The sequence below is a fragment of the Falco punctatus genome (assembly GCF_963210335.1).
Source record: "Falco punctatus genome assembly, chromosome: 3".
In the NCBI taxonomy this organism is placed as follows: Eukaryota; Metazoa; Chordata; class Aves; order Falconiformes; family Falconidae; genus Falco; species Falco punctatus.
This window is the reverse complement of record NC_137582.1, coordinates 45,504,679-45,529,991: the sequence shown is the minus strand read 5'-3', so window position 1 is coordinate 45,529,991 and position 25,313 is coordinate 45,504,679. Positions and strand designations below refer to the sequence as shown.

Below are 25,313 nucleotides of genomic sequence, written 5' to 3'. Positions count from 1 at the left end.
TGGGATTGAAGTACACTCAAAAAATCGGCTACAGTGAGGCAGTCTTCAGCATTTGTTTGTTGTTTTTTTTTTTCTGATAAGCAACAATCATTAATAAACACAGGTATTCATTCATTAGAAACTTAAGAAAATATTTGTCATATTCGTAACAGAAATAAATTTATCATCTTGGTAACAGGCAGCATCAAAGGATTAGGTTTTCTGCCTTTTATTTTACATCAGTTGTTTGGAAATAAAAGGAAAAAATTCTGCAAATACTTACTTTAATAAAATATTACTATACTGAAGTTCAGTATGAGGTACAAAGGTACAGATTCATAATTGCATTATGTCAGGGTGTGTATTTTTTAATGAAGCTACAGAGTTTCAGCATGTGCTGTTTTACTGTTGTGTTTAAATGTAAAAAGCCTATGACTTCCCTTTCTTCAATTTTTCTTAGATGTTCTACTGCCATTCACTTTAGTAGCTGGCTAGTTGTGACTTGCCAGGGTTGAAAAACAAACCACTGTTGGAGTATGCTGAAATCCCCTTCTGTTTCTTCCATTGTCATCAGTTTACTGTTGAAAGCTATAAAAGCTACTGGAGAATAAAGCTTGTTTTTTTGCATCTCCTTTTCCAGGGTTTTGTTCCAGAGTCCATGTTTGACCGTCTTCTCACTGGACCTGTTGTGAGGGAGGAAGGAGCAAGCAGAAGAGGAAGAAGGCCAAAAAGTGAAATTGCCAAAGCAGCTGCAGCAGCTGCTGCTGTAGCATCGACATCGGGAATCAACCCACTACTAATGAACAGTCTGTTTGCTGGAATGGACCTCACAAGCCTCCAGAACCTACAGAACCTGCAGTCTCTCCAGCTCGCAGGCCTCATGGGCTTCCCACCAGGGCTAGCAACAGCTGCTGCTGCTGGAGGGGACGCTAAAAATCCGGCTGCCATGTTGCCTCTGATGTTGCCAGGGATGGCAGGATTGCCCAACATGTTTGGACTAGGCGGATTGTTGAATAACCCGATAACGGCTACTACTGGAAATGCCACTACTGCTTCCGGTCAAGGAGAGACTGAAGATGGTGCTTCAAAAGCTGAAGAGAAGAAAAATGAGAATGAAGAGGAGAACAAAGACTCTGAGAAAAGCACAGACACTGTTTCTGCTACTGACTCTGCAAATGGATCTGTCAGTGCTGCTACTGCAGTGACTACTGCCACTGCCACCACTACCACCACCACCAACACTGGATTGCCCACAAACCCTCTGGCCTTCAATCCTTTCCTGCTGTCTACCATGGCTCCTGGCCTCTTCTATCCATCTATGTTTCTACCTCCAGGACTGGGAGGATTGACTCTGCCCGGTTTCCCAGCACTAGCAGGACTTCAGAACACAGTGGGCTCCAATGAAGAGAAGGCTACTGACAAAACTGAAGGAACTGCCTTTAAAGATGAAGAAAATCTCGAAGGCAGTGATGCAGAGGAGAGCCTTGATAAAACTGCAGATTCCTCCGTTTTAGAAGATGAAATAGCACAGGGTGAAGAATTAGACTCACTTGATGGGGGGGAAGAAATAGAAAACAATGAAAATGATGAATAACCAGTACCAGTTACAGCTAAAGTGTTTTAAACTTTTGACAAGTGGTAGTCCTACTGTTTACACTCACAGTTAATGTCCATACTTAGTTTTTATAAGCTGTTCTGTAACATAGTGTAGCAAAAAAAAAGTTCAAGTCATGTTATACAGATGTGTCAAAAGGTATCTTGGTCATTAAGTATTGTGCAGTGCATTATTTATTATCCCTAGGAGAGATGAAATTTGAGAGGTGATCATGTCTTTTTAAGGAAATTGACATAATGCTCTGCTTTTTTTTTTCTTTTGGTACCATTGGTATTATGAATTACGCAGCAATTTGTGATGAAGTGGCACTAATAGAAGGAAGTGCTGCTTAAAGGAAGGATGAAGTTATATATTTAATTTTTTTTTTTTTTTTTTTTGCTGTGAAGGTCAAGATGAAATTTAACCATACATATCGTACTCGCGCTTCATTTTGACTGTATGGGAGTTCACCCACTCACATGTGCGCACACACCCCCACACACACACTCTCTCTGACAATCTTCATGATAGTGTGAATGTCTCTGTCTGGAGACGCAGCAATAATAAGGCAGCTGTTGAATGTGAAGAGTACCTTTTGGAAATTAGCCCACGGAGAAGGTTCTTACAGGATAAAGCTACAGTTTAATCGTCTCGTGATCTTGTAATGCACTGGTATAAACAAAAAGAAAAAAATCAGGTACCTTTTTTAAATTAAAGGACTTTGTTACTTTAGCCACAAAGCTAAACAGCATTACCTCAACTCTAAACTAGCCTTGAAGTTTACAGACATGACTTTGTAAATGTATTGTTTTTCTTTGTTGTGATGTCTTTTTATTTTTTTTCTTTGGAAACTGCTATCATGTAAGATAAGATGTAAATTGCTGCCAACTGTAGTAATGATGCTTTTAATAAAAGTGACCCATGATATGCAGAGATGTAATTATAGAATGTAGTGTTTAGAGACATCAGAACTGGTGTTTGCTTTCTGTATTTGCATTGTGGCTTTTTTATAGCATTTTCCTGCTATATTCTTTATAGATTAGTGGCTGTAAATGCTGAACTGATCGTCTTCAAGGGACTAGGCAGGAAGAGAAACCATGAATTACCTTCATATTTTCCACTCTGAGTAAGTCTACAGAAACGCACACTAAAACCCCTACTTTACTCCTTCAAAGGGGCATGAGAGACTGAGAATACTTTAAAATGTGTTCAGCATGTGATAATGTGGTACACTAAAGAACAAAAGGGCAAAAGAAAAATGAGGCTTTAATAGGCACAATATCTAGGTCATTTATCCTTGGTTAATGGGTAGAAAAACACAATGCTGTAATGACAGCAAGGGATACAAAGGCTCTGTGGTATCCTGTAGACCAGAGCTTGTGATGCCAGAAACCACTGTGTCAAACAACCTACATGAAACTAAAACTGACCCACTTTTCATAAAAAACAGTGTCTCTTTTGGAGAGCTACAGATTTGTACCCTTTTGTGACCTTTTGATATTCGAGATAATGTATCATTTGAGAACTTCTGTTTTCACAGTGTTGTCACCTTGGCACACACGTACACAACCATCTCGAGAGTGAGGATGAAAGGTTAGATTTTCAGTGGAGTACATGAAAAATTAGCTATTTGAGTTGCCAGCTGTGGGTGGACCCCCGTCTTAGGACTGATATTATCTGTGCTTTTGGAATGCTGGAGAGCTCTAAACCTCACTCTTCTGTCCACTGTGAATTTACACAAGAGCTCAAATGGGCAAGTGTTGCAAGGCCAAAATTTGGTCCTGAGGGGGGGGGCATATGAAAAAGGGGTGAACTATGGCCTGAAAAGAGCATTTTGGGAACATTGAAAGTAGGTGAGAAATGAAGGCTTAGGAAGTGGATTTTGTGTGAATGAATCACAGGCACGCACTGTCGAAGTGAATAGATGTCAGGATGTCTTGTACTGCCACTTAAATAGATCATACAGAGTTAATGAAGGTCAGGAAGGATTCCCCCCGCCATGTACATCACTGAACAGTTGACGAGGTGCGTTATTCCTGCCTCTTTCTAAAACATCACATGTAGAGCACGTCAAAAAGCAAGAGGCTGAAAGCCAAGGTACATTAACTTGATCAGGTGTGTTACATACTCTGTTGAATTCATTCAAGCTGTTACTTGAATTTCTCATGTCTTTTTCTTATTTATATATATTTTTCTTATTTATAGAGCTCCCACTGTAAAAGTTGGTAGGTGCTTCCTGTTGTGTATATTGCATATGCTGGCACCCAATAGCCTTTTTTTTTTTTTTTTTAATTCAGTTTTATAATTCCCAGCAAAGATTTACACAGACTAATGATATCCCTTGGGAGGGCCCTTTTTAATTGGCAAGACTAGAAATTGTATTGTTAAATGCTACACTAACCTCCTTTCTCCTCTGTTGAAATTGTTGAAATGAGGGGGAAATTCTGGTAACTGCCTATTTCTGCCTGTAGGTTTTTGGCACAGAAACATCCAAGTCATGATGTAGGGTGTCCAAGCGACAAACAAGTGCATCTTGCCCTATTGTAAGTGTTCCTTCTTAATGGTATTACTCATTTGCCTTTCCTAATCGAAGAAAAAATGAAACTGGAGAGCTGCTGCAACAGAACAAATGCCATGGTAATGGGGGAGCCTCTGTACTCTTGACTGTGTTTCTGAACAGCCTTGCTTCCTGCAAGCCAAACAAACCACTCACCTGTTGAAAAGGTGACATTTGATTTTTTTGGAAGGGATATGGGCCCCTGGTATGAAAAATGAAGTGGGGGGATTGCCATCTAATGTCCGAGAAATGTATTACATGAAAATATGAAGGTTTTTCTTTGATTTGACACAGAGTTTTTACATGTTAATTATTGCAAAGATTCTTATGGAGTTTTAAAGTGTGTCTAAATGAATAAAAGCTTACGTGAGTAAGATGCTTAGATCAGATACTATTCTGCACTTGATTCACCTCTGGAGCACCCTTTTTGTCTGTCTCTCCAAGAAACCTGGTTTTTGTTACCAACCATTTTTGCTGGACCTCCTAATGGTCACGGAAATGTTAATGGGTTATCAAGGAATACAAATTACTTTTGTTGTTGTTGTTGCTTTCAAGAAGAAAGTACCTGTGTCAAAGTACAGCAATGGTATGCTTGCTACCACAGACCTTTTCTGTGTGCATGGTGTGCAGTCCTGCCAAGGCAAACAACAAAACAACAGATCTGCTCAGGCTATTAAAGACATATTTTTAAGAACTGGACTGTAAAGGAGAACCAGTTCAAGCATGAGTGTTGAATACTCACTGATGAAATAGTGGACAAATCCCTAAGCTAGTTCCAGTTATCTTCCGCAGGCTTTGGTCTCTTGTTTCATATCAATATCTAAGTGTACTGAATATTGCAATAACACATGCTGCTTTTGTTGAGGACCTTTGGCATTTAGTACAGAAAAATAACCATTTGAGAGAAGCTTAATATTTGGGGGCAGAGGCGGGTAATAGACTATATTATTATTATTAAGCTTCCCCTTTAATTTCGTATTGCACACTAAACTGCTTGGGACATTTAGGACTCCTGTTGCTCGGCACCACACAGCTCAGCTACTTCTGAATCCTTAATGTTGGGGCCGGCGATCCGGTAATTTCAGGGCATCTGAGGGCACTCTGTCCTGCTGCCTACAAACTTCCCTGGGGGCCTGAAAGGTGCCAGCCTGTGACTGTTTTCTGACACACCCCCTCAATGGGAGGGGGTACTGGCTGCAGGTTTTGCAGTACATGCTGTGTGAATAACCTGTTGTACCCCTCTTTGGCTTCAAGTGACCGTGCTTTGGAGAGACCTGAACTTGGCTTCTTACCTAGAGAGATGATGGTTCAAGCATCCATTCTAATCACTAGCTTGAGTCAGCTGTTCTGAGGAAAATACATGAAGGAAATGACATTTTCAGGACCGCCGGCTGCTGTGATCAAAGTTCGATGGGAGATTCAGAAGCAGTTGAAAACCTCCTTCCAGCTCAGTCTGCATGCAGCTTTAGGTAATAGATTTGATGCAAAATACTAAATATGTAGGATAACAGGAACTATAGTGCAAAAGTATATTTTCTAAAGGGGGATAAATTCGTGTCACTGAATGGTTCTGTTTGTCTAACTTTTATCGATTGTTGCCAGCACTAGTAAGACTATTGAATCTTAATTGTTTGAGCCATTTGTGTTGCAGTAGCTCAATACTGGTAGTTTCCAATCTGTTACTTGTACTTCCTCAGTCTTTGCTTAAAAAATTTTAAGCAATCGGTGTTAGCTGCAAGTCAGAGACTTCATTAAATCCTGGTAATTGTAGTCAACGTGAAAAACAAAAACCCGTCCCCACCCATTTAGAAAGTTTGCTCGGAGTATGTGGATGCAAGCATTGTTAATTGGGGTCTCACCAGAGAAGCTCCTTTTTTTCTTTCAGTTCAAACTTTTTGTACATGAGCCTTATTAACCTAAGGGGCAATACGGAGATGGTGAACCATGGATTCATCAATCTTTTGGGCAGTTGCATCCGTAAACAAATGGCAGGCAAAACTGTAAGCTTTAAAATGTCTAGTAACAGTGTGCTCTGCAGGCAGGAAGTGGTCAGCTGTGATACCAGCACTTTTGCAGTTCTCTTCTTGGACGATGCTTTGACCTTCCAGTTTTTGGGAAGTCTGGGAACCTGTGGGCTTCGCAGGCGTAGGAGTTGGGATCAGCATCCGCCAGGTCTGTGCTATCGGTCTCCTCCCACAGCGCTTCTGCTATTGTTGGGCCTGGGGAAGGATTTGCATATCTGTGAGCGAAGAGCTAATGTTAGCTCCCTCTGCTCAGAGGCCCTGCAAGGAAACTCCATGATCCTTCCCTTTTTTTTTTTTTTTACCTTTTTTTTTTTTTTTCCTAAGGGCTAGTAGAAAATAAGAGGCAGCCATTGTATTTCACTGCAGTGGCATTGTTCTGCACCAGACAAAGATGGCATATTTCTCCAAATCCATAGTTTCTGCTCCTTCAGCCATGGCTGGCTACTGATGAGCAGCTGTGCAGACTCTGAATAGCCTAAGGCATTTCCTAAAACCTTTAAAAATATGAATTTTCCCCAAGCATGTGCCAAACCCCTCCCAAAACTATGCGGCAGGAGAAGGAAAGCAAAGCTTTTGCTCTTTGTCCAGCATGTGTTTTCCTAAAATCAAACTTTCAAGCCATGCCCACTTTCAGAAAATGCATGTAAGTTCTCACAAACATATCAGTTGATTCCTGAATGACTTATATAAAACCTGTTCAGAAGAATATTTTAAAAGAAGAAATGGATTTTTATGTTTTCTTTAAGAATTTTTGTGAAGGAAAGAGGTGAAGGGTTTAAACTAAGCTATATGATTGTGTTTTATGAACCAGACAGGTGCTTGTAATAACTAGTTGAAGAAAATGTTAAAAATTAGTCCTGTTCCTCATCTGCCATGCATCTGACATTTCCAAAATATCATTTTGGGCTGTCACTGTGAGAACATGCTTTTTCTTCCCAGTCGTCTTCAAGTTCTTCTCAACCAGACTGGCCATCTTCTGCTGTCTCAGTCTGCAGCAGGCTTGCCATCTGCTATATGGCTAATCAATTCACAAAGGTGCTGCTGGGCAGTGCAGACTCCCTGTCCTCTGCCAATATTTTCTGGAAGTTGTCAAACATAGCTGAATTTGTTCTCAGCTGTCACAATCATCGCATTGATTCCAGCTTGTAGCACTCCAGTGACCAGTGGGGTATGTGCATTGTTTCACAAGCAGCGTTTGCTCTTTTGTGCCCATTTGATTAGGCTGCAGCTATCACTGGAGTCTGGGGCAGCATGTCTCTTGGGCTGCAGGTAAAAGGTGCCCTTTTACTGTTTTAAGCTGCCTACTCGCAAGTTTGAAGGTGAGCCTGTGGGCGAATCAGCAGACCAGGACTCCAGATTCAATTTCTAATTCTGTCTGCTTCCCCCAGGCAGTTGCTTTAATTGCAGTTTCCAGTCTTTAGAATGGAGAATGACTCTTGCCTTCTTCACAGAGATGTTGTGAGACTAATGTTAGCAACAATCGTGTGGTACTGAGGCCACCCTGATTAGGACTGCCTGGGTAAGAGACTTCAGCTCATCCTTGAAGATGACAATCTTCATTACATATCAGGCTGTCATTCTGCAGCCCCCCTCAATCAACTGCTGCCACTGTACGATGGCAAACCTGCTACCCTGCTGTGAGATACCAGATCTGTCAGCGTCTTTCTGCTGTCTCCTGCTTCCACGCAAAACCACGTGCCAGGCTTTGGGTCTCACTTCTCGCTGTCCTGTTGAGCCCTGCTTTTAGGACTGCAGCTATTGCTTCAGCTGTGCAACTTGCTACTACTCGACCTTGGGTGCATTTTCTGTTTTGACTGTGTAGTACATCATAGAAATGTGAACATAAATCAGTACGCTGACTTCTTCAGGAGGAGGGTTGGTTGTCGCTCATGTTTCTTTAATGCTCCTTTGGCCATACCTGGATCTGATGATGGAGCCACTTCACCTGACTAATGCTGTTAACCAAAGCTGCATGTTCAGACACTGGTTTTAAGCAGCAGGATTCACATCATTACAGCTTCATGCTCTCCTCGTAAGGCTTCTGCTTTACACGCTGCTCTGCTGATGGGGCTAATCTGAATTTAAGATGCTAGATTGCTGAAGCTTTAGTATACTTCAAACCCATGGCTTCTCTTTGTCCTTGGTCATGCAGGAATCCTGGGAGGTCCTCCCCTAGTTCTTCCTTGGCTTTGTTTACAGCTGCCTCAATAAGGGAGCTCATGGATACATTTGGGACAGGCAGAGAGATGGTAATATCCCTGTTTTTTTCCAGCCTTGTCTGCTTTCTGTCAGATAGCAGGAAGTTATTAGCTGACGTTTCCAGTGTCCATGGGTCTTTTAGCAAAAATTCATAGCTTTAAAAAGGCCTGAAGTCCAGCTTTCCAAGTACCAGTTCCTACCAAGGAGCACCTTCTGTCATTGGCGCTGTACAACTGCACCAAAAATGAGCATTCAGGAAAAGAAAAAGGCATCTGCTGGCTTTAAACACTCAGTGTTTCACTTGAGCAAGCCTTTTCATTGCCCTATTAGTTTCCCTTGCCACATGAAGAGCTGCCATCATTTCTTACCTACTGTATATTTATATTTAATCCACAGGAAAAAAGCAATTTTCTAGAAGCCACAAGAGGCAAGCTCCAAAAGATCTTTCAGCCTGTTTTCGGTACGTGCTGCTAAATACCTCATGTTTGTCAGCTCTTCTTGGCACCCTTTCTGTGTAACAGCCTCTAATGAATTTGGATTAGCTTCTCTGCTGATGGCTAGTAGGGATCACGCTATGCAGTAACAGCCCTTGAATATGTGTAGAATTTGACTGCAACCATTGCAGAGGTGGATGTTTTTAACCTGGATTTGGAACAGGATTTGCCAAACTGTTTTCATCAGATTTCATTGTATACAAGCTAAAGGATGAGTGGGCTTTCTTGTGCACTGTTTAATGAAGTCTTCCTAAAGCAGTTGCAAGTTGGCACGCCAAGAGGATCTTGACTAAATTGGAACAAATTACACTTCTCCGCCATGTGCTTCATTTATTCCTCATGGAGAGGTAGCTATTTGGATCTCTCCTTAGGTCTTACACCTGTGGTGACCCAAGCAACATTTGCATGCAGTGGTATCAGGTTTTCTTGTGGAACTTTACTGTTTGCACTACAGAAAAAATCTGCAACTGATTGTGGAGCTGGTTTTCATGCTTGTCTTCACTCCTTCTGATAGGTGAAGGAAAATATGCTGTGAGCAGGCAAAAGCAAATTAAATCTGCACTGATCTCTCTGATGACCAGTGTGCAATAGGGTTGTCTGCTGTTTGTAGCGAACAAGAATTGTCATGGGGAAAATCAGAACCAGGAGTTCTGGGGAGAATGTGGAGATTTCTTTGGGAATACTTTGATTTCCCTTCCTGATTCAAGATGGCAGTGATGCCCTTCCAGCACAAGGTGAAGACTGAAGGGGTACATGGCGGATGCAGTGAAGGGGTCCTTGATGGAGCCTTCCTTGTATTGGTGCGCTTTGGTAATGGAGACTAGAGGAAGGGCTGGGAGAGCTTCCCTCATCAACTCTGTCATCCTGGGGAAAATGCATGGACAAGGCTGGCACAAGAAGGCTCGAGATCTCCCCATCCCATCCTGGACAGGGTTTTTGACAGAGAAGCCTCAGGAGGGAGGGGACCTAGGCGTGACAAAATCCTCTCATAACCTATCAGAAAAAAATGTTTTTGTCTGCAAGATGATACATTGCTGGTATTAATCAGTAGCAAAATGCAGGGCTTTCCCTCATGATTCCCTTCACCTGCCATCAGACACTCAACCCTGGACAGGAGCAGTTAAAGCCTCCCTGCAAAATGTGTGTAGGATGGGAACATGCGGCACAAGCTTGCCGGTGCTCAGTAGATTGGTGCTGGGTAGTTTTCCATCATGGAGCACGTTTTTAGCTGGCGCGGGCTGTATATATGTACTTGACTGTTGGGAGGATGGAAAAGTTAAGGACACCATCCTGAAGCCCAAAATGTTACCAGGCCACCTACTCCCTCTGGACTAACTCTCCGTGTTCCTTGAGGTACTGGCCAGCAGATTTAGTGGGTTTTACAAGCTCATTTTCAAGTTCTGGTTTTATGTCCTGTTTTATGGTATGTTTATTCCCTTTGGTTTTATTACTGGTTTACAGTTGTACAATTCTTGTTTGCTGGTTATCTACAGCTATCATCCCCACAGCTAAAATGCTAACGGCAGCTACTGAAATCCCAGTAGCGATGGATGTAACGCCACATGTAGCAGAGGAATCTACAACTGGGAAAACTCTGCTCCTTTTGATATTTTTGCAAGTTTGAGTCCTGGCCCCCATAGAAATAAAGGCATAAAGCTAAAAATTAAAATCTCACCCCCAAATACAGGCAAACTGACCACTCTGAATTTGTTTTGGAATCACATTTGACTCTGAGGAACCAGCCAGGCTGTGCACAAGTAATTCAGGAAGATATAAATGGCTACATTATAATGAGCAGACACCTTTTTTAAGCATGATCTATGTTTTTAAGAAAATTCATTACAATAAGTCTTACAATACCAAGCTCTTCAATGAATTTTTCATGTCTGCATACCAAGATATATATAAAATGATCATAATCATACACCTTTGGGGCAATGCTGAGCACCAGCTGTTTCACTGATGATTTATAGGTTGCCACGTTCAAGGTTAATAATCAGGAGAAACAGGTTACAGTATGCAATGTATTTATGTCAGGTTAGAAGTTCAGTAGTGAGGATATGATGTTAGGATGATATGTGCCGTTTTAATTAGCTACATCCCAGTTTTCTGGAAAATCAAATGCAACCACTTTCCAAAGGTAAAAATCTGTGAAAAGTTACCAGTGCTAATTTTTATTTCAACTCCGCTGAAATTAAATCAGCAAAATATTCTCTTTGTCTCATCTGAAATCTGCACGCAAACTGCCTAAGTGGTCAATTCATAATAAAAATTCAGTACTGAGGTGGATGGAGATTTTCCCAGGATAGAGAGCAGGATGGTTTAAACTGCAAATGCAGTGGCACTCCGTGCCTTGTGAGCTGCCTTACATTGCAGCCCAACCCATTAAGATAAGCCATTACAGCCTGTCAGTGTACAAGCCTTGAAGCAGCAATGGAGATGGCGGTCACGGGACATCAGCCCGTGCAGCCGCCCCAGCAGCTGGTAGGGGCATTGCTGACGGCTGTGGTTGTTTCCTCCCCAGTTCCAGCTACATCCATGAGTCCTCCTGCAAGAGGACGTTTCTAACTGTGTTACTGCCAGGATCTGCTCTTCTGTGCAAGATGTTTACTTTAAACAACAAAAGAGAAAGGCTTGGAGTCAACAATTGATGCTACGGGCCTTTTTTTAAGTTTCTGAATAGTTACCCCTTGGCGTAACTAGAGAACCGCCTGCAAACTGACAAGCCTAGAGCCCAGCAACATGGAAAAACCTCTGCCTCCACCTCAACAGAGAAATTTTTAGCACTGGAGTTTTCTGACACAAGCAAAAGGTGCAAGCTTTTCTACTAAGGCCTGGGGAGCTTTAGCTGCTTGCAAACACCAGCGTCCCTGAGCAGGGCCTCAGAGCATTGTCATTGCATTGCATTGCTTTGCAAAAACCTTTGCTGCTTCCGTTCAGCTTTCCTGAGCTCCCTCAAAGCTGAATGCTCGTTCCCAGAAGTCAGCAGCTTTCTCCACATGGTGCTGTGATTATATTCACAACAGGGAACTCCAAATAAGATGAGGAAAGGGGCTAATTCATTTCAGAAAGATGGCTTTAAATCTCACCAGATTCAGCAATAGCAGACTCATCTTTGGATGAAAACAGTTGATCTGTCCTATCTTTGCATTTTCAGCTGCATTTGCCCACCAGATTGGGAGTGATGGGAGGTGTGCTGGTGCTGGGGTACCAGCCCTGATGGTCAGGCTTCACGCCCTCAAATTGCTGCATCCAGCTCTTCCTCAAGGACTGATCTGTGTCTTAGTGGGATTTGAGTCTTGGACCACCATGAGCCCTGAGGATTTCCTTGGTGCTGAGATGCTACGTGCAGCAACATTCCTTGCCCACAGACCCCCACTGCATGCTTTGACTGTTGGAAGTCGTGCATTCAAGGCCTGCCTCCACTTCCCGCTGTGCATTCATGTATGCTAAACAACCTGTTGAACTTATAATAACGAACGCAGCCTGCCCTCTAAACAAATGGGAAGAGGCACCCTCGCATAATAAAATCACCAGAGAGAGGGCAAGGAATAGGACACAGATGAGATTTCATTCTCATAAATTGCCTCTCTATTACACTTGGAGTATATTCACAATAGGGAACTCCAAATAAGATGAGAAAAGGGGCTAATTCATTTCACGAGGACGGCTTTAAATCTCAGCCTATACCCATGATAGAAAATTAATTACGGCTATGATGAATGAAAGGAGAAGTTATACCAGTAATGAACATCACCATATCCTGCTTTCTTAGCCCAATAAAATTTTCTTTAACTGAGCAGTGGCATTCATAAATGTCAGCAAAGCAAAACGTGAAGATAATAGGACACGTTGACCTGGGTGCAGGTAGTGGTGCCTGTGGGTATGGGAAAAGCTGGTGGAGCCCTTACATGTTTGCGTGTAATTTTAAAAGGCCAAGCTGTCTTAGGCTTTTCACAGAATGACTGATCAGGCAGTGGAAAAATAGCCAATAAAAATGGGTGATATAAACATTATTAGTGAGAGTTGTGGTTTGTGGTGGAGGGAGTTGGAATCCCAGGGTGAAAACTTGGCTGTATCAAAGATAGTAGTAAAACTCATCATGTCTCTGGATTCTGGTCTTACGGCATCCAGTTCCTAAACAAAATACCTTAAATTATGCTATTAAGTTATTAGACTGTATGCCCTAAGTTATTACGGAAGGGCTAGTGCTCAAGCATTTTATTCCACTACGGTGTGAATGTATATTTGCCTCTCAGTGGCCTCACAGGGGCGTTTGAAGGTCTAACAAATCTGTTGCCCTAAAAGAAGGCTAACCACCCTTTAGGCTCTTCTGATCATGTTTGTTTAGCCTGTTCTTAAAGACTTTGAGAGACAGAGATCCCACAAACCATGCTCGCATTTTAGCTTACTCTCCTTGCTATAGTTTTTGCCTATTCTTGTTATTCCTGTTCTCTGTGAATGTGGAGAACCGAAGAATCTCTTTTGTTTGGCAGCAGTGTTTGCTACCTTAGAAATCAGTTATCGTGTTCCTCCTCAGTCTTTTTATCTTCAGACTCACCCACAGCGGGCCCAGTCTTTCCCTGCAGGTTGTCCCTTCCAGACTGCTCCCTTCAGTTGGTCTTAAGGCAGGTCCTGGCACTGGCCGCCCTGTTTGGGCTGGGACATTCCATGTGGCCAGTTTGCTTCACCTGGGGTTCAGGTCTTCCTGTTCACACCTCCCATTACTCAGCTTTCCTCTTCTGCCATGGTGTGCCATTGTTTTGTGCCCAGCTTGTGATCCTGGGTTCCTCCAGCAGTCCCCTTGGTGGTCCCCTAGCCAGGCATCCCTCCACGTGTTATATCTGCGTAAATGCACTACTGTGCTGATTCTCGTCAGACTGTATGAACATTTCTGCACTTCGTCATTTCAAATGAAGCCCTTTTCTAAGCATGAACATTGCTGTTCAAACTATTTCATGACTCTCCGTGACGGCATGTTCTCGGTTCCCTAGTAAACACTCTTTGCACCAGGTCCTGGGAGGCCTCGCAGAATCTGCTTTTAACCGTAATCTAAATCCTTTCCTACAGCTTTCAAGTTGATTTTCAGTTGTGTGGCAGAAGTTTGAGCTAGAGCGTGCCTCCACAATTTACTTAGGAGGATGTTTGGAAGACTGTGTCAAAAGCCTTGATAGCCTTAAGAATATCCACGAAGCCTATTACTTTACCACACAAGAAAATTACTTTGATTTGATGCAATATGTTCTTGACAAACCCATCTTGGCTGCATCTCATCTCCTTGTTCTCAAACATGTGCCTACAAACAGTTTTTTATTTTCCTGGGAAATGAAATTAAGCTGACAGTGGTTTATAATCCCCAGCCCTCCTACCCCCTCGCCACTCCCCACCCCTGTGCATCCTTTTCCTTTCTCCAGCCACACTAGAGCCTCTGTGTGTTGGTGCTGTGGCAGTCTTGGGCCTGCTGCTGAAATTTCCGTCCATGCTTTCCTGTCCTCTTTTTTTTTGGGGGGATGGGTTTTTTTGTTTGTTTTGTTTTGTTTTTTGTATTCCTCCAATGCAGTAACTCTACCTCCCCATCCAAACCCTTCGCTCCAGGGCTCCCTCAGGGGATGGAAAGCTGCTGTTTTCCCTCACATGTCATGACATTTGACCACTTCACCCTCAGCCAAACAGCAAGCGGCTCGCTGCTTAATTTCAGGATCCAAAATACAATTGCTTTTTAAACTCCCTATGGACTCTTTCCAGGCTACTGCACAAATTAAGCCTGTTCCTACTCCTTTCCCCACCACTTCCTTTCCTTACAGAGCAGCGGCCTCTTCCTTCTTTTTAAACTTTTATATAGTGCTATAAATTTACATGGAGAATTACAGATGCTAGATAAGATCTGCTGGCTGCCCAGGAGAGTTTTCACGCTGCTGCTTGGCTCCAGTGAGAGAAGGTCTCCTCTGCAGGCTCTGCCTTCCCTCTTCCAGCAGCAGCTCCGAAGCCAAATGGGAGCAAGGCATCTCCCTCTTGCCAAGGGATCTGCAGCAAGCAGTGCCACCCCATCAAAAATTGTTGTAGTCCCCTGCTTCTCTGCGAGGGTCTGAGATGCATGGGGACCTGTGTGTCTTCTGAGTGGCTCTATGGTCTCCTGGTTTGCACCCAAAGCAGACCAGGAGCTGTAGTTTCGTTTCCTTTACATGCTGATGAGCTCAGCTGTTCTGACAGCAGCAAAGCCATGGGGGGGGCTCAGGTGTGGGCTGGGTGCAACCCCCAAAACACTGGCAATGGCATCTCTGAAATGACAGAGAGAAGCCCCATGATGGAAACCAGCCCTTCCCCACCCAGCCTCTGAGAGCTGTAACCCACCTCTGTGGCAGCAAGGGTGATGGCACTCTGCAAGCATGGGTCCCGGCAGGCTGAGGGAATCCGATGTCTTTTGTTCTCTGCTGACTGGAGAGGCTTCATGAGCCCATGGCCCTGGGAACCATCACCACCATGGCAAAGGACCGAGGGCAGTCACTCAAAACTTGGCCCCCAGTCATGTGGTTGAATTTGGTTCCCATCTAGATTTTGTTTTGAAGTCTACATGAATCATTTTGAGTCTAAATATGCCTGCTAACTGAGCTGGGTTTCATGTGGTTTTGTCCTTTATGCCTGCAGCCATTGCTCCACTGTCTTGCTAAGCATCTGGTGACACTGGTTTCTGCAACAGAAATAAACCTGTGAAGACCCTCTGGCTAACAAATATGAAAAACCCTCTGTAAATATGGTTCACTATGAACATTATAGCAAAAAATCCCTCACAATTAGCAATGAGTGAAAATTAACTGTTGATATGCTCCTGCTTTGGTGCTTAATATTACCTGCCTAAATGTCTATAGAAACATCAGCGCTGAGGATGCACAGCAGTACAGATTTCATGTTTTACAGTGGTCTGGTTGTCTCATCAAAGCTAAAGTAGCTGGACTGTAAAACTTGTCTGGTGAGTTAACAAATCCTCAGCAAGCAGAAGTCACAGGGGACATCTGCTGTTTTGATTTTTAATCATTTTTGGCTTTGAAAAAAATACTCCACTTCTCCAGTGTACTATAAAACCATCTTTGTGTAGATACTTGGTATGCTGTGCCATTCACACCACCAGCGCAGCTCCACAGCCCTGTTACTAGGTGTTACATGCTTATTAAAAAAAAAAAAAAAAAAAAACAAAAAAAAACCAACCATAACAACCAGTCACCAAACTGCTTTGTGTGGGGACAGCCACAAAAAGCCCGGGCGGGTGCCGCCACGTCACAGGGTCCCGCGGCCACATGTGGTCCAGTACCTGCAGTGGCTGGGGCAGCCCCAGCTCCACTGTGTGAACCTGAACTTTGGTGTGAACCTGAACTTCTGCATTTCCTGCCTTTGTGCTGTTTTGTTTTGCTCCATTGTTGGCCTGCCTGGCCTCCCCCCTCGCCTCGCCAGCGGATGCACCCTGAATTCAGCGTCTTCCTATTCTTAGAATCCCTCCCTTATTTTCTCCTCTTCAGGCTGCAAACAAACTTTTGTGCCTTCTCCATGTTTTGATTGATTTTTTCCAGCAGCTGAGTCAGCACCTCCCTTTCTCTGTGAGGCAGCAGCCCTTTAAAGCCTCTGTTATCTTGCATGCGTGCCATTTGCTACAACCACCACCTAGAGCGTCTGAGATAAGTAAAGCAGTTGAGGGAGTAACCATGTCCTCACAGCCCATGAATGCTTCCAGTCAGGCTGGGAAATAATAGAAATATTTATTCTCTGGAAAAGCTTCCCGCAGCTGCTCTCACTCCCCCTTTGTTTCAGCCGGTGCTGCCCATCTCAGTGGCAAACTGAGATGGAGCTGGGGAAGGCCTGAGCCTGGTGTAACGCCCGGCTCTCCTCCTCGCTAGCAGGATTTTTAGCGAGCATCAGGCTAAGCAGAGACCAGCTTTGCTCCCCCTCCTCCATGATATCCTCAGCCTCTGGTTCTGCCGCAGGCACCTGGCAAGAGACAGGGTGGCAGTGCCAAAACCTCCATGGCAAAAATCCTGGGTGATGAGCCCCGGGTTTTAGGAGGCAGCGGCGCAGCAGCCAGGGGACATGTTGGGGCTGGGGGTGACCCTCACTTTCCTTGCAAGGGCCACTGAGCCCCAATTGCCTCCCTTTTTCCAGAAAGATATAATGGAGGAGAGGCTGCGGCACAGGCGTGGAGAACAGTTTGCGCTGTTCACAAGGCTTGCGCTGAGCAGAAAGGCTTCAAGCTGAAGGAGGCAGCGCTGGCGTGCCAGGTTCAGCCGGGCTGGCCAGGCTGAGCCGCGCCAGGAGCAGGTAGAAACAACAGGCAAGGGCCAGGCATATAGTCAGCAATATATATGTGCCCACTCAAAAAAAGGGTGAGAGCTGGGGGGCGGGGACCACAAGCATATATTCTGTAAACTTTTCAGCATCCTGTTTAGCTTCTCAGGATGTAACCCTCAGGGTAGAAACTCAAACTGCAGCTTAGCTAGAAAAATCATGCAGCGTGTATGAAAAACACCCGCTAGACCTGTGAGCTCATTTTGTGGCCCCTTCCTTGTATCCCTAATGAGCCTGTGCCCAGGCTAGATGGAAAACTAGTTTCATCTGCTCTTCTCTCTGGAAGTACCTGTCATGCAGCTCCTGCAACGAGGAGGCAGCTGCTTTTGGTGAAGGCTCCTGCTCCAGGAGGTACAGGGGATTCTGCCATTTTTATATCAGACCAGCAATTTCTACATCAGCTGTTTGCAATTAACCTTTTTCTTCTATCTCTCTTCGCAAACCAGCTGAAGATCAAAGGCTCAAAGCCAGAGCGCCAGGTTTATCTCAATATGTTGTGTCTGAGCCATGGTTTTTGACAGGCTGGAAGTGGCTGTACAGGATCTGGGCAACAGTTGCTCCCAGTCCTGGTTTTGCACCCCTTTCTGGAAGGGATAACTGGGAAGCAGCCAGTGGTGTGTCAAGAGGCCGGGTACTATGGCTTGTCAATGAAGTTTGCGGGGGTTAAACAGCACACTCTCTATCTCTCAGCTGTAGCAGACTTACAAGTGCTATCAGAGAAAGCTCTCATGCCAATGTCTTTGTATAAATATGTATTTATCATTGTACTGAAAAGTGCAGGGAGTTGCCATAAGATACAGCTGTCCTTCCCGAGGGCTGTGGCAACCTAAGGATGGGCTAAATCATCCCCAAGACTTTTTGCTGTTGCCTACATGCCTGCCTGTGTCCTGCTCCGCTCCACTCAGTGCTGTGTCCTGCTGGGGTGCAGCTCCCTGTGTGCAATTTTTGGGGGTTCATTCCCTCTCTGGAGCCTGCTGGAAGAGACGGGCTCTGTAGGTCTGAGCTGTGCATAGTCTTCACGGGGTTCTGGCTCCCCGCACCGGCACTGCAGGGTCTGCAGGCAGCCAGCTGTGCCTCAGGACCCCTCCATCCCTCTCATCCAGACACTTTCACCCAACATATCAGGTGGAAGTGGCTGGACCTTGACCAATTTTTAATTACCAGTGCACTGATTGAAACTGTGGCAGTGGCAGCTACCTGGAGTCAGTAGGAATTGACTCCTGTCATGTGGTGGGTATAATCTGCTCTCACTGTGATCCTGCCGTGGGACCCGTGCCAGGAGAGCAGAAACCGGATTTTCAGAGGCGGTGAAAGCCCGCAGCTTCTGCCAGCAGAGCAGTGTGACAGCTCCTCCATGCCACTGCGAACATTGGGCCACAATCCCCGGCCAGCCCTTGTGTGTAGGGTACCACTATTAGATAGCATTGTGGCATGCCATGCTGTGTTCTCAAATAAAGAGAGGAAGGAAAAGGATTTTAAGTAAACAAGAATGGGGCAGTTCACAGAGCCGTCCGCCACTGCCAGGCAGCCTTGTCAATAACTTGCATACTTGCCTTGGACTGCAGATTATTTTAATGTCAGCACAGATGCCATTTCTGGAAACTCCCTGCAGACCAAGGACATCAGAGGACCCATTTTATTGTACTTGATGGGTGAGCGCAGGAGGCAGAGGTTAATACAACTGGTATCGTGCACAGAGTATGCAGAATAAAAGAGGCAGTCTGAAAAGTTCATGTGAAAAATGTTTCATTTTCTCTATACATGCTGAAGAAAAACACATCATTTCCTCCAATTCCTGTTTTTAAATGCACATTCATGATTTTTGCAGCCGCTAACGTGTGTAACGCAGCACCGTAAGGCTCTCCTGAGCATAAGACTTCTCACCTAATATGCACATACTTAACTGCCTCTGAAACTCATTTATCTACACCAGCTACTTCCAGACTCCCTGGCATAAAACAGTTTTGCACCAAAGCTGTGTTTGTATTCTCGTATGTGACAACACCACATGAGGTGTTTTGGTGTTATTTTGTAAAGCCTCTCTTTTTCCTGCACATGAACCACATTTGTCTACGGGTGTGAGGAAGCCCTCCCACCTGCTTTGGCTTTGGAGAGAGATTTGAGAAAACAGTAGTTGTGTTTTGAACACTGCGTCAAATTAAGAAAAATAGAATATTTTTCTACATACTCTAAAGAATACTTAAGAGCATAAAAAGGTTTGGGATCACGTTTTCAGATACCCTCACCAGAAGTCACAGCAAGTTTTACGGCTGTGGAAGCTTTCCAGACCCGCCATGTGCCCAGCCCAGGCAGCGTGCTGCTTTCAGGGCACCTCGGTGGTGCCGTGACACCCAAATGCCCAAAACCACCTTAAGCACAAACGTCATTGCACGTGCTGGAGGGCTGCCAGCACAACCCCTGTTTGTAAAGGTGACTTTTGTGTCATAGAGAAACCTCCTTGCACACCGGGCTGTGAAGAAGGAGTACCTGCTGTTCCTAAATAATTAAGTCTTCCTAAACCTCTTAGGGAGCAGCACAGACAGGAGAGGGAGAAGAAAAGGGTTTGCTGTTGCTAACATGGGCATATTTGTAACACCATGAAGGTAAAGCTTAGGGAGATGCTGGGAAGGGATGGGAAAGGATGCTCAGGTCACTAATTATCGTGTGGTTCTTTATTATTATAGGGCTGAACAGGGACCCTGGTGCAGCAAAGGTGAATGTACAAGCCCCAGGTGATGACCTGGGAATGGGATGGAATGGGATGGGATGGGACAGGACGGGACGGGACGGGGTGGGATGCTCCCACAGGCGAGTAGGGGGCTGGCCAGCTGCACCTCTCTGAGCATGATACATCAGTTTGTCCATGCTGTGAGAGCAGGGAAGAGGGTGCCGTGATGTCCCAGACCTGATATTCAGAGCAGCCATGAGTGCTTATGAAGACAAAATACTAATGCGTTGGCTGGCTGAATGCTCAGCCTCGGTGAATGCTGAGAAAGCAAAGGGGCTTCAGCTATTTCGAAGACAACAAATCCAGACAAAAGATGCAGTAAAGCTGACTGTAACAGCATATGCCACAAAAAGTTAGCTCCTCATCCTTTGTAGCCAGGATGGGCTGCAGCTGCAACATGGGGGAGAGAGGGGGGGGCAGAGCAGGAGCGCAGCTGCTCCCCGTCACGTGGGGAGAGCCCACACAGCACCTCCTGGGGATGGCTCAGAAAAGAGGAGGGAGGGAGGGGGCCTGGCCCAGGATGTGCCGCGATACCACTACCGAGGGGAAGCAGGTAGGTCAGGTGAGGGACAGTGAGCACCAGACTACACACCAAGGTGCTCCTGTGCACATCACCATCTGAGTAAAAAAAAAATCAGAAGGGTTGGAGGCGGTGAAGTTGATGGTGGCTGTACGGCGCTGTAGAAAGATACCTGTGCTGTCCTCCTGAAGTCCTGAAGTGGGTTTTGTTCATTTGGAAAATGCAACGCTTTATTAAGGCTGTTGATTCACCATCAGTTGAGCTGGAAGAATAATGGACGGATAAACTGGGCTTTTTTTAACCCCAGATGCTTAATAAACCTATTCCTGAACAGACAAGCATATATATTACAAATTCAGATGGGACAGTTGGGAACTAGCAAGTAAATCTGGGTGGAGAACCCTCCGCATTACATCCTTGAAACTATTTTGCAGATTTCATAGATTATCCATCAGGGTTCAACATGCAGCAGTGCTACAGGCCAGGAGTGATATTCGTGAAGAATTTAAGCACATAAAGTTAATGATGTGAGAACAGGTATTCACTGCTGTAGTTGAGGAGGAGGAGTTTGGTACAGCATCTATATAAGGACAACACAAGCAGTGAGAGATTAAAACGTATATGGGTAGCAACAATGAGAGAGAATACCAAAGAGCAGAGATGTCATGTGTGAGGCATGGGGTGATTCTGAAAAGGGTTAAAAAAGATGGTGCTGCAAAGGTTAAAGCTGTAACTCAAATGCAGATAGAAAAAAAGGATTTAAATCAAGCGATGGATGCCGTCAGGTACCTAGATGCTTGTATATCACCAGTGTGAAGGAAAACATATACCTTCCTGAGATGGCTGCAGCACAAAGCGGACGGGATTGAGGCATGGCAGACCTGGCATCATCCAGCCAAAACACCCACTACCACAGCTGTCCCCTTGCTGGGAGTGACACCACACACCCCCTGACCCATCAGTGGGTGCTGCTGAGACCATCATAGCACCGAACTGTGGCTTCTTAACACTGCGATTGCGGCAATAGTGGATTTGAGCACTCAAGTCAATGCGATTTCCATCACTAGCACCTTTTTCTGATTCCCCATAACTTTCTCAAATTAATTCTAGGGTTTCTTGCTCAAGCTTTCCTCATGAATGACTTGTTGTTTGAAGGGGTCGGGGAAATAAAAAGGCAGAAATGCAACCAGAAATCCAGTCTCCTTTTCAATTCTTACAGAGGGATTTAACCAAATGCAACCATTTGACCTGAATATTCCAAACAAAACCAAACAGACTTCGTTCAGGCATAGCACAACCTCGCAGATCTCTGTGGAACAATCCAAATTCTAAGGAAACTAAAGTAATTCTTTCTGCATAGACATGGTAAAACTGGATTAATAGGCTGGGGAGTAGCTATCATACAGCTATGCACATACTGAGCTCCTGAGCACCTTTCTAATTTTTTTCCCCATCTTCTTCTCCTGGAGTATCTCCGAGCATGATGAATTCCACCGAAATATGTAAGCATAAACTCCACTGAAACGCCCAGGGCAACTGGACTGTAGAATAACTTCTCAATAGCATATTATTAGATATATATTGAGATATTGATATATATATTATATATATATATCAATAGGTCATATTATTAGTTGAATTCGCTGATTGAGAAACTGATGTTTATAACCTGCCTTACCAGCACAGGACTGGGATAAGAATGCCAGTATCATATTGCCTAAAAAAAAGGTAGTAAAAACAATGGGCAAAAACATAGGGTAGGAAGGGAACTGATGCTGTGGAGAAGTTGAGAACAGAGACACAGCAAGAAAAGGAGCTTAAACCCGCTACTTAACAGGACTGCAGCATCTCAGAAAAGTGTGTTTCTTCTCAAGGAACATGAAGTATTTTTAATATATTGGATCCTACCTACAGCTCCTGCCTGCGCATCCTCATGTCAAGCAAAGCCTAGGAAAAGTACTCATTGCCTGAAGCACAACAGGATGCGATGGTAGGCTGAGAATTTGCAGAAGACACAAAAGATCAAGCCAAATTCTGCAACTCGCTGTTCATTTTAGCTGAGAGATTAAAATACTAGCAAAAAAAGGAAAAGATGGAGCAGATGCAGCATCTCCATGGGGCTTCTTCTCGCAGCCGCCTTCCTGTTCCTGCCTTGTGCTTTCTCGTCCTCTGGAGTGTCGCGGCAGTCCCAGTTACTAAAAAGGCACACGGCAGCACCGCAGTGTGCCGGAGCAGGCGCCCATGGGGGGCAGCGGGGGGATGGATGCAACCCGAGGCAATTCCGAGAGACACTTGCGTCTTCTTTGGAGGACATAGGACGGCCCCATGTTGGGGCAAGGAGCCATCTGCTGTCGGATGCAGAAACTCCCGGCTTTCTGGTGCAAGATGACCTGCAGGCTATTCCTGGAGAGGTGGGGGGGAGGGGGGGGAGGGGATCCTGTGCAGGCTGGGCCCCCCAGGCTGGTCGCTGAGTGGAGAGCGGGAGAGGTTTGGTGGCCCTCCTCCCTCTCCGGGCCAGCACCGCACTTGTCCCACTTGCACAGCATCCAGCCTGTGGTTTCACAGGGCTCCCTGGCCGCATCCTCATGAACAGAGAGTTATTGTCACTGCGTGGGCAATTACCTTCCCCAGCAATTACACCTCCTTCTGTGCTGGGGGAGAGAGCCAGGCAGGCTGGGGGCACCCAGCTCTCCCTCTTACATAAATTCAACAACCACCAAAAAAGGTTTCAGTGAACTGGAAAAAAATGCTCAGCAACACAGGAAATAATTAAAGATTAATTTCACTCCAAAGAAGACAATTTCATTTTGTTTTACCTTTTAAAGTCCTGAAACATAAATATTTCCAAAGTGAAACATCATTTTAAAATACAGAATTGAGTATTTTCCTTTTGAAAATTGTAGATACTTTCATTTGAAAACCTGAAATTAAATGCTGGAGTATTTTTTTTTTTAATTGTCACAACTGTTCACCAAAACCACAATGAACTTGGCCAATACTTTCAATGGACTTACAGTTGCATTTTTTTTCCGAATCATTCACTCCCTTGAAAATAAACTGTCCCACCATGAACCAAGAGCACAGCCTCGGCCCTTCAGTATGCAGAAAGTCTGTATTTCCATTCATTGCTCCCTAATGTACATTAAAGATCGCACATAAGATAAAATTATTGAGCAGTGTAAACCATGCATAGTGGGAAAGAGAAGAATGATGAGGTGTATCCGCCAGGCTCGATCCACATCAGTCACTGGCTTCCTCAGCAAATTCCTTACCCAGCTGAAGTCAACAGCAAAACTCTCAGCAGCATCAGGAGTTTCAGGGGTTTGTTTTATTATAATTCCTCATCCCCAAATTTGCTCTAAAGCACCACTTTTTAACCTGAAAACCTGGAGCCACTCTGGAAAAAAACCCTCAATCCACAACACCCTGATGCTCCTCAGCAAATGTGTTTCGGAGGCTGTGGTGCTGCATCCTGATGCTGCCACGGTGCACGCAGGGACTTTCAGTCCACAGGTACCAGATGCTGTGGTGACGAGCAGCTGACAGCGCCATGCTGGTTCCAGCACATGCACACACGTGTGCACATGCACACCCTGCCTCTCCCAACACACACAACAAAGAAACCCCGTGCCCTCCCCAGCCTCTGCAGCACCGTGCATTCCCTGCTGCACAGCTCCCACGTGGAACTCCAACATGTCTTCAAATGATTCTGCTATGGCTTTTTTAATTCCAGATCAATTATTTGCTTTTCTGTCTATATAATGGCTATGCTCTTATCAGTGATGTTTTTCTCTCTCACCCATTTCCTCTCTTTTTCCTTCCCTTTTTTTTGGGTGTGGGGGTGTGTGTGTGTGAGGATTGGAAGCTGCTAATTAACTCTTTGCACAACAGGGTCCAAGGCGCTCATCACCACCCGACAAAGGTGGGGCTGGGAGGAGGAGGAGGAGGAGGAGGGGGAGCGAGGAAGATGACACAACAAACACGAGGCTGTGCAGCAGCCGGTTCCAGACACAACATCTGCAGAATGAGGCCATTTTTCTGTAACTCTAATCTCATAATTCATTGTTTGTGTGGTGTGGGTTACAGTAGCTGAAAGGGGGGATAACAGCAGGTCAATTTGGCACAGAAGTGCGTTTGAATCTGCAATGAGGGACTAGCCCACCTTCTGATGAGCTGCTGAACCGCGGCCAGAAATAGAGAAAATAAGGAGGAAAGTGGCTTAAAAGGAGAAACAAGACCCTTGAAATTGTATAAACCTACCAGAAAGACTTATTCCTTTGAATTTGCGGGGGTAGCATGCATATGGCAAGCGCCAGGGGGATGTGACAGCCTTTTCCTTGCCGCTGCTGCTGTTCATTTACTTCTTGGGCTCCCGTGAACGCAGGCTGCTGGCTTGGCTCCTGCGGCCGGGGTCTCGCCGGCACTGCCACAGCCGGGCGCCATGGTACTATCTGGCTCCTCGGTCCTGCCAAGCCTTTTGCCCCGTTTTTTTTTTCTGCAAGGGAAAAAAAAATATTTTTTTTGCCCACAACATTAAAGGATGCCCGCGCCCAGCACAAGCGATTGTGCGAGAGGTGTATTGGTTAGTGTTAGTGGCTGATTACTAAACTTCTCATTTCAAACCGCAAAAAACATAGCATGTCAGTTTAAATTAGCTAACAGCAAGGGAGTGTCCTTCTCGGTTTGCAGGCCACAGCACATCTGCTCTTCGAAGAAAGAGAACGAGCAAAATAGGGTTGGGTGGTTGATGGTGGGTTGGTTTTTTTTTTGCCTCCCCTCAGCCTCCCATTTGTGCGTGCGTTCATAAATATCCTGATGAGAGGCTGCCTCTGTGGCTGGCATGTGGGAAGGGGGAAGGAGGGTGGATAAAGAGCGATTCTCCGCCTG

General features: G+C 45.0%; 1 protein-coding gene and 1 long non-coding RNA gene across 11 annotated transcripts in view; one reads left to right on the top strand and one right to left on the bottom strand.

The window, feature by feature from the left end:
• The window catches only part of CHD7 (chromodomain helicase DNA binding protein 7), a 134,069-nt gene extending 131,565 nt beyond the window's left edge, over positions 1-2,504 (top strand). For all 10 annotated transcript variants that reach the window (XM_080378276.1, XM_080378273.1, XM_080378271.1 and 7 more), the window contains one exon: positions 620-2,504. In XM_080378276.1, coding sequence (XP_080234402.1) covers positions 620-1,573 — 954 coding nt within the window. In that variant the 3' untranslated portion in view covers positions 1,574-2,504. The remainder of the gene's footprint in view (positions 1-619) is intronic.
• The window catches only part of LOC308060053, a 36,892-nt gene continuing 13,525 nt past the window's right edge, over positions 1,947-25,313 (bottom strand). The window contains exon 2 of the long non-coding RNA XR_013926578.1: positions 1,947-24,921. This is a non-coding gene — a long non-coding RNA (uncharacterized lncRNA). The remainder of the gene's footprint in view (positions 24,922-25,313) is intronic.